Source organism: Ylistrum balloti, unplaced genomic scaffold (assembly GCF_031769215.1).
Source record: "Ylistrum balloti isolate Yb309-2 unplaced genomic scaffold, AGI_CSIRO_Ybal_v1 Utg370414, whole genome shotgun sequence".
NCBI classification, from domain to species: domain Eukaryota; kingdom Metazoa; phylum Mollusca; class Bivalvia; order Pectinida; family Pectinidae; genus Ylistrum; species Ylistrum balloti.
In genome coordinates, this window is record NW_026782281.1 from 26,831 (window position 1) to 37,275 (window position 10,445).

Sequence of the window (10,445 nt, forward strand, 5' to 3'; positions counted from 1 at the left end):
ATGTTGTACAAAATACAAATGTTGCGATGTAGTACAAAAATACAAATGTAGCGATGCTGTACAAAATTACAAATTAAGCGATGCTGTACAAAAATACAAATTAAGCGATGTTGTACAAAATACAAATTTAGCGATGTTGTGCAATATTCAAATGTAGCGATGTTATACAAAAATACAAGTATAACTATGTTAGACTAAACAATGTAATGACTAAACAGAGATTTACCTCAAGTATCATGATATATAGTCAACAAACCAATACAGAATCTGCTAAACTATTAGTAGCTTTTACAAAATCCGTCCAAACAACTTATCTAGGTGGCATTTATCCTACCAATTATTCATTATGTTTCATAGAGTTATTCACATATTTATTAAAGTAAAAGTGGTCATATGAATAGAAAAACAAGAAGCCCATAGGACTTCACGCTTACATGAGTTGATTTTTTTTGTTTTCAACAAATGTCAGGCAAAAACTTACCAAAACTCTCTTATCCAATATCTAGAATATGAAATTAAAACTATTGTTTGAAGCAAGTGTGGATTTAGAAGACACTGCAAAAATTTGAACAAATCAAAATATTAGGGCCCTGCACTGAAGTTTTCAAAACATTGAACCTCCTTGACAACGAATTCAAGCCTGTTTTGTAATTCAAAATGAAAAATGAATACAAATTCACAGACTTTGACTCCTGTCACCTTGAAAGTGAGTCAAGGTCATTCACTCGAACAAACTTGGTAGTCATTTATTCAAACATGCTACAGGCTATATTTCAGACCACTTGACCTTTCGATTATTAAGATTGAAGATTTTAACACATTTGACCCCTGTCACCTTGAAAGTGGGCCAAGGCCATTCATTTTAACCAATTTGTTTGCCCTTCATTCCAACATGCTACAGTCCCAGTATCACTTCTTGAGAAGAAGTTAAAATGTAAATTGTTCACGACGCACGACGACGGACAAAAGACCGTCGCAATAGGTCACTGAAGATTTTGTTTCAGGTGACGTTAAAAGTGAATTCACGTTATTACTAGCCTAGCCACCTATCCACCACCTGACATCATTTCTGTTTCTGAAATTCATCATAGTGATCTTCGTGTGTAACAGCTCGTGTGTGATCATACATATCATTCACATCTGTATCTTCTTCTTTCCGGATAAATGTGTCATACTCGTCTTTGTTATTCAATTGTCCAGATTGGGAGTACATATCGTTTCCAGCATTTTCTCCGCGCTTCCCGCCAAGTACACCATAACCATAGTGATTAGTCTCCATCACGTCCGATGTTGAATCGTATTGATTCTCCGGATCTGTATCAATGTTAAGTTTATCAACACCTGAATTGTTTTCTTTGCGCGTGTCATACAACACCCTTGGTCCATGTTTGTTATTTTCTCTCCTCCTCCTCCTCCTCCTCCTCCTCCTCCTGTATAATAAGTAAAAAAATACATTAAATTCCGTCATATCTGTCAGCAGAAGAAGAAAAGTCTCAATTTTGTATACTATGATTTCAGTGAACGAGCGAAATTATGTATATTGCGTAGGTGTTTATAAACATAAAGCAAGTGTACTGAAGTCTACGGTTAAAGTCTATGTAAAACAATATTAAGCAAACAGAAATAATTCTATGTAGTGAATGATCATGTGAAAACGGAAACAAACACTGATATCATTTAATACCAGGAAACTATGTCCTGGAAATACTGAGTTTGTTGGATACTATTAGGGACCGTATATCTAAATCACCCTTTTGTCTCAGATGGACCATTTAGGTTAATCATTATCATCATTCAAAAGGACTATACAGCTAAACTATTATTATCACTCAAAAAGACAATACAGCTAAATTATTATGATCACTCAAAAGGACCATACAGCTAAATAATTATGATCACTCAAAAGGACCATACAGCTAAATAATTATCATCACTCAAAAAGACCATACAGCTAAATTATTATCATCACTCAAAAGGACAATACAGCTAAATAATTATGATCACTCAAAAGGACCATACAGCTAAATTATTATTATCACTCAAAAGGACCATACAGCTAAACTATTATTATCACTCAAAGGACCATACAGCTAAATTATTATTATCACTCAAAAGGACCATACAGCTAAATTATTATTATCACTCAAAAGGACCATACAGCTAAATAATTATCATCACTCAAAAAGACCATACAGCTAAATAATTATTATCACTCAAAAGGACCATACAGCTAAATCATTATTATCACTCAAAGGACCATACAGCTAAATTGTTATTATCACTCTAAAGGACCGTACAGCTAAATCATTATTATCACTCAAAAAGGACAAAAGGACCATACAGCTAAATAATTTCAAAAGGACCATCAAACTCAAAAAGGACCAATAGCTAAATTATTACATTGTACAGCTAAATAATTATCATTAAAAATTCCCCACAGCTAAATAATTATCATCACTCAAAAAGACCATACAGCTAAATAATTATCATCACTCAAAAGGACCATACAGCTAAATAATTATCATCACTCAAAAGGACCATACAGCTAAATAATTATCATCACTCAAAAAGACCATACAGCTAAATAATTATCATCACTCAAAAGGACCATACAGCTAAATAATTATCATCACTCAAAAAGACCATACAGACCATTATTACATTGTTTGTTAAAAATTCCCCAAATCTATAGACAAACGGAGACTATCTTTTTACTGAAAGCCTACTTTCTACCACTGTTGTGACTAGTACTATGTAAACCAGATTTTACATTACATTAAAAGTGAGACGTGACTGACATGAAACACATGAATATTTAATTAATATGACTTACCTTTTATATAAACAAACTGCCCCGGTCAGTACAATTACCAAGATAACAAATACGGACACACCGACGATAATCATCGGCAGTGGATCTGAAAACAAAACAATGAAACACGAGCTGAGTACAATCTAGTAACGGACGTGCTGCTTGTTCTATACTGAATCTAGGAAATAACGAATGTTATTAACCTTTAACGAAATGTAACAAAAAACTCTAGTTCCGATTATTATGATCTTAGTTTTATGAAACTAATCATGAGAGCTTTCCATCAAGCTGTAAGATATATTTTCTATCTCTGGAAGACGCCTACCTACTGGAACACCTGGTCTTTTTATTTACATTTTATTTCCTGAAGGGTTTCTATGTAAATATTTTTGTTTGCTTTCGGTTTGTAAACATGTCGGCATTACTTAAGTTTTTTCACTCGAATGGTATCAGAAATATTGAAGGTAAGTTTTTACTTACCTGTTGACTGGACGGGAGTGTTCACTGCCTCGTGAAATTCGTTAAATTTCTTACATTTAGTACTGTTGGAGTAGGTACTACCTGGTGAAAATAAGGGTACTTTATAACATTGGCTTTACTGGGGTCAGTAACACAGCCAACTTGTTTATACCAAACAACATGAATCGTATATGGTTACAAGTACAGTCAAAACTCGTTATCTCGAAATTCGATGAACGAAATGTATAAATAAGGTTGACGATATCAGTTTCATGATGTTGATTACGGTTGTACGAAGTAGGTCTACGATAGCAAGCAAGCAGCGTATTTTTATGTTTTTTGAAATGGCAGTAAATAAACAAATAAATTTAATTCGACTTTTATCCTTTTATTGTTTATTCATCCAAACAACAAAACGTGTAATAACAACTCCAATCAAACGCACTTGTACTCACATCGTTCCGTCCCGCACACGTTTACAACACCCTTACTGACCAAGTACATATACATCATATAATTTTCGGAACAATAAAACGAGATTAAAAATTGCTTTTGATGCGCTACAAGAAACGATGTATAAAGCTACAGCTTATAATTAGAAAGGCAATTATTTTGTATTTTTAGATAAAAAATTATAAAAAGAATTAAGTTTCTGAACTTTAGATAATTTAGTTTCAACATTACAAAAGTTATCCAGATTCTCCTCTCAGAAAGGTACAATTTAAACATACACACTCAATGTCGGTGGAAATGGAACTTTATAGACCTTGCAGATGAGGAGGAAAGTTAGACAATAAATCAATCTGCGGCAAATAATTTATTTCATAACCGACATTTTTATCTTATTTTTTACTTATTTATTTATCTGGCTTTACATTCGTTGTAACAGCCTTTCAGAAGAAGTACCAGTTCAGGGTTTCTCACATATGTGGGGATGGCCTTTCCATCTTATTCTGGCATCAAAATGATTAACAGGGAAGGAAATTTTTAGGAGCAAACTATTTACATTTTAAGAATTCATGGCCATATTTTGAAAGATATATATTGTATCTCATTCATATGATACCATTATTTTCTTATAAAACCACATCATATTAGAATTTGCATACGTCAGAGTGAAAAACAACAATAGCCAACGAAAGGAAACATACCTGTTATTTGTGAATGGGATTTTGTTGAACTTCTCTTACCGTTTACTACACAGAGGAAACTGAAGGTTTCCGAACAATCCACTTGGCCGTTCGTATACAACATTCCGCCAGATTTGGTTCCATATAAGCATTGCCGAGTTTTTTCTGTGGTATCTAAGATATATCAATTTTGTATTAATACAAGTTTTTTTGCTTGTCAGGTAATACAAATGTGTAACTTTCTCATATTTATCTTGTCAGACTTCCTCCCGGTGTTTGATTTATTCATGGATAATTAAATTAATATTCAAAAATTGTATTAGCTGTTGTGCATTGAATACAAGTACTCATATCATCCTATAAATTATAGATATAAAGCCTTTTGGCTATAATGATTTTCAGTCACATGTAAAGTATTATAAACTGTTAAAGGTAAAAAAAAAACTATAAAAAGACATGATGTAATAGGGAATGCTTAAGTTAAAAGAAAGGACATTGAGTTGAGAGTCAGCACGCGTCCTTTTCAAAACAATCCTCTTGGATGAATTTGGTTACTGCCTCACAAAAATTCATTCACTTAAGCAAGTATACTATGTGTTAGAATGTAGATTCCTTATTAACCAAAGTGACAATGTCTTAAATATCCATATTATCATATCAAAACAAATAAATTAATTTAACCATTGATGAAGCTAAAGGTATTATACCATATTCAATATCCATTTCTTTGTACAGTGACACATGCTCAAGCCATATATCTGCATCATACATCGCACATTCAAGGAACAAATGTTGAACTTCTTCAGGCAGAGCCAGGTTTCCTCCTAACTTTTCAATGCAGAACTCCCTTGCTGATTGGAAGGTTTGGGTCAATGGAACGAAAACCGCAGAAAAGTTGGATCCTTTGTGTTTTGTAGAAAATAATCTAAATTAGCTAACGTAATTTCTCCAAAAAATACGTTTGATTTTATCTTCGTCATTTATAATTCACATTTCATTTCTTTTTTTCTTCTTACGATTTTTAAAATAAATTATGTGATCGAAATTATCTTAAACAAATATTATCCAAATTTAATTAATCTTAAACTGTAATAAAGAGCAAAAAAGTAAATGAATTATCAACAATGTAGCTTATTAAGCAGAATATATTTCTCTGTACTCTCTTGACATTTGCTTGTTCTTGTGTCCCAAAACTCGGCATCGGTTCCACATTTACACGTTCTGTTTCCGGTTCCCTTACACCTTCCGGTGATTATATATTACTTAAATAATTACCTCCCTTTCATTATATATTATTCAAATAATTACCTCCCTTTGATTGTATATCATGAAAGAATCACCTCAATTTGATTATGAATTATTTAAAGAATTACATTCATTCGATTATGTTATTTAAATTACTTCCCTTTGACCATAAAGTCTTAGAAGCAAGTGTATTATTTATAAACCGTAATATGGACTGAGACTACAATTAAATACATTCGGTTCAGGCTCTAAAATGCATATGTATATTAAGAAAAAATAATATGCCTCTTTGTATTGGATGTTTGCCTATAAATTTGATGTAGATCTGTCATAGAGAGGATAATCTCACTATCAGCGTGTACATCGTTTATATTGAACATGTATTTTGTACTGCAGGATCCAGAGGGAAAAGTCCTGATTTGATAGGTTTGACAAAATGACAGATACCAAACTTGTTTTTGTAATAAGCGTCTGTTGCTCTAACCATAACTTACCTTTTGAACATCTCTTTTCCTCTTCGTTCCAATACGAATTGATTTCGTTATCACAGGTGCATACTTCATGTACACAAACTAAGCCGTCTTTACAATTACGTTGTCTGGCGCATGTGTCGTTGTATTCCCCTATAAGGAGAACGTATGCATGAGAGAATATAATCAAAGTACTGAAAGTACTGAGAGGCTAAACGTATTGAAAAATGTTCACAAATAACCGCTAAGCTATATTACTTTCCCCATACTCCTACACTTTACAAAAATTCTACACTTTACATATATTTCAAATTTCGCCAACAAGCCAAATGATAAATAGCTCTATGATGAAGTTGACTAAATAAAACCTTTGAAATACCCAAGATGTTGCAATTACTATCCTATCAATATGAGGATTTAGACAAATCGAAAGGACTTTATACCTAATTCTTTATTTTGAATGTATTTCAAAGTAATAGTCCTTACTTATTATAATTACATTTATAGCTGAGGAAAGTTGATAAGGTGTACACATCATTTCAGATAGATTAAAGTGTAAGTAATTACATTTAATGTATTTACATGCCCATCTTCCTTGAAGTATCATGGGTATCATGGTTAGACTTTTCTTACAGTAATTATGTCTATAAAGGCATAGTTCTATGAGATTAAACCAGACTTACATATACAAAATTTACAATATTTTCACTATAGCTACTACTATTTCTGATATCCAATGCATTAGATAATGTCACCATGACACGCTAAATCAATATTTTGGGATTTTTTTTATACTCGCTTTGTTTGAAGGAATATTTTCATTTCAAGGCACTTTGATACACATTAACAATCCTTGAGAAATCAACACAACCAACCTTCATCAAATAAAACTAAAAGGCAAAAAGTATAAGTTATAACAAAGTCAACATCATGATCAGTACAGTATTAAAAATATATTATTCATAAATCATGAGCACCAAATGTACCTTGCCCACGAAGCGCAAACTTTTTATCTTCAAAAACTTGAAAAAGTGTCATGGCGGTGGGTGTGAAAATCCTGAAAAAGTGTCATATCGGCGGGTGTGCCCGTAGGACGAACAGTCCAATTTTGTGACGTCTAATGAGGTAAAGTGGTATTATATATTAAGAAGATCTTGCCACAACGACAAAGATTAAAGCAAAATTGATGTTCTGTTTGTAAGTTTTGTTTGTTTATAAGTGCTGTTAGTTGATAATTCAAACCAAGCCCCCAGACTAGCTTCTTATCATGGCGCCAACTCGCACGTACAGTGTTCTGTACGCTTACGTCATGTCGATAATTCCGTAAAATATATTGTTCAAAATTTATTAATAGTTCAACCATACTGTGCTTCTTTTTTGAAATATATAGTAATCGTATTGTTATTAAAAAATAAACTAATTTTGGATGCTTGTAAAATAGCGATTTGAAAAATCGCGGCATTATTTACGCTTTTCGATATTTCAGCCAATGAGAAGGCCAGGATCGGTCAATTTTGTCTGAAAGGCCGTCGCAATAGGCTATGCGTACTGAGTACGTTTAGCCTAAAAAGGAGGAAAGAGAGGAAGACGAACCCAAAGAGTGAAAAAGGTGTTTCATCCGACATATTGCTAATTTGTCAAATAAAATATATCAACTAGATAAAAATGACAGCGATTTTTCTGATACTGTGCAATATTACCTATATAACACTTCACAATGACATTTCCAGTTGTACATTTCTTACATTCCTCGACCACAGGGCATTCAGAAAGGTGTGTTTCGTTACCAAAGCAAGCATATGCGAAATTTTCCCATGTATCAGAACTCGATTCATTTTCCGCCTGGAATTCCCCATTCCTGAGTAAAAAAGGATGGAATCATAAACGAGTAACGGTTTAGTAGATATTAGTACTGTATTGAACATGTTGACTTTGATCTTATCAATGTCAATAAGAAGACTGTGTGCTCATCAGGGTTTTTTACATATAAAATATCATATATTTTCCTAGAATAGATTTAGTAGCTCCGTAAACAAGAACAAAATCCTTTAATTCACAAGTTCTATTATACATACTGTTAACGTAGCGGAAACGTAATTTCAGCACTTTACGCAGTGAAAATATCCCCGAATATATTATTGCGTAAAATGTAGTCTCTTTTCTTTTGTTTTATATCAATAAATCTGGATGCGCTAATTCACCATTGCACTAATTACCCCCCCCCCCCCCCCCAAAAAAAAAAAAAAAGATATTGCGCTGAAATTAGATTCTTGCATTTTAGGTACGTTTACAGTAACCGTTCATATGACGTCATGCAATGGTTCGCTGGATGACTGATTTCAATACAATTCGCTTAATTTTCGATAATATACGAAAAAATTCAATTGTACATGATATATACACGTTAAATATCTTGTCTTGTTAAATATCCCAACACCATCTCTGAAAGGAATTTACTTGTATTGTTAGATATGACTGTAGCAAAGTCAAGGAAAAGTTAATAGTATTGTATGCCTTACATGAATCCATACTGTTTACATACGACATCTGTGTTGTGATTCGTCCAACAAGTACTACATAGACCTCGCCATTTAAGTTCTCGGTATACATTTTCCCGGAAAACCTCAACCTTTCTGTCGCCGGAGGACTTATACGAATTCAACTGAATGGCACCTGTTTTAAACAGAGATAACATACTAAATATAGAGTACTTGGACATAATTAAATATAGACTTCTAAGCTTTTTCTTTGATTCGAGTAATTAAACACAAAGGAACATACACACTAGCGATTAGCACCTGTAAATATTCATACTGCACGGTCATCGAACAGCTATGATGAGAGGGGCCTAAAGTGCGGAATCGATGTAGGATAATTAAAGTTGGTCAAAATGAATATCGAAAACCAGATCGGGAGGTGCGCTTACCCTATAATTGAATAATTTCCATATATCACAATATTCGATGATTTCACAAGAAAGTGAAGTAAAGGTGTATATTCTGAACCGCGCCAACCTTAAAAGGAATTACAACGAGGCGTGCCACCAGTTTTATTTATACTATAGTATCGCTTCAAACATCTCTGGTTTCCGATCAAATTAACAAACCTGAATATAAAATATACATTTCAGTATTCTTATATAATTTTTGTAACGTGTAGCTTACATGTGCTTTAAAATGCGCAGCACGTTCAAACAATACACTTCATTTGAATGAACTGATCTGTCCTAACATTTCTCCTTCCTTAACGGTTAAAGTTAGTTATAACTTGGACAGAACTATACCTTTTAGATATTTCAATCGGTTACTTGTTATTTAACACTTGATTTGTGCTGCTGGTGGCACTCAGCGGCAAACTTGTAGTGTTTTAATCTAAATGACGACTGTTATATTAATAGTGGAATAGGTACGTGCTGTTTGTGATTCTTATAAGACATTGTCCAGTCGGTATATATAAGTTTTAGCAAAACCTTGTCAAATCCACATCATGTTTTTCAATGATTTGGGAATATTTTAACGCGTTTTTGAAACAAAAAAATAACAATCTGTGAAAATAGCGGCTTTCACCAAAAAGGAAAACCATACAGAAAAAAAGATTTTATATATATATATATATTATATTCTAGTCTGCATTTGTAGGTAGAAAATCATTATGGTACCATGCTGAAATGCATTACATCAGCACTTTGCACGTCGCCTTAGATAAAACGCATTGCCCGGGTATTGTTTGAAATTGTTATAACTTTCAGACATTTTTTCCAGTAAGAAACATAAAGGAAATTCCTTCATGACTTGATGAAGAAGACACGATGGAGTTTTTATTATTATCTGAAATTTGAGTATATCTATATTGAATAGTCATCAGATTGTACCTATTTTCAATAAGAATGCAGTCTGTAGGAAGTATTTGTACCACAACGCTGAGAGTATGGCCATTCGGTACACTGTACAAGATAGTGTTAATACTTTAAAACTTATATATGTATACCATGACAGAAGATACCAGCACTGGTCTAGCAGGGTTAATCTCCTTTCGTGTCTAACAGATAAACTTATTTCACGACGACGACGATGATGATTATGATAATGAATGCAGTGTATACTTGAGATAGACGACGACGATGATGATGATGATGATGATAATGAAAGTAGTGCATACTTGTAAAGGACGATGATGATGATGTATATTGACTTGTCTTGGTGAGAGGACTAGGTTACTTGATATTAATGGTGCTATATCATCAAAGGTGAGTTGTGTTGAGAATTATCGAAGATAAAATACATTCTTATCAAAAAATAATGAAAATAGATCAGACCGTCAAACAAAACC

The 10,445-nt window shown here is 33.1% G+C and overlaps 1 protein-coding gene across 1 annotated transcript; it reads right to left on the reverse strand.

The window, feature by feature from the left end:
• Nucleotides 1-978: 978 nt before the first annotated feature.
• On the reverse strand, nt 979-8,835 carry LOC132554500 (uncharacterized). Its single transcript, XM_060218809.1, has 7 exons — nt 8,636-8,835; nt 5,561-5,643; nt 5,109-5,303; nt 4,462-4,575; nt 3,293-3,373; nt 2,834-2,918; nt 979-1,376 (listed from the first exon to the last, which is right to left on the reverse strand). The coding sequence occupies exons 1-7, from the start codon at nt 8,833-8,835 to the stop codon at nt 1,064-1,066; spliced, it is 1,071 nt and encodes a 356-aa protein (XP_060074792.1). The 3' UTR covers nt 979-1,063.
• Nucleotides 8,836-10,445: the final 1,610 nt, after the last annotated feature.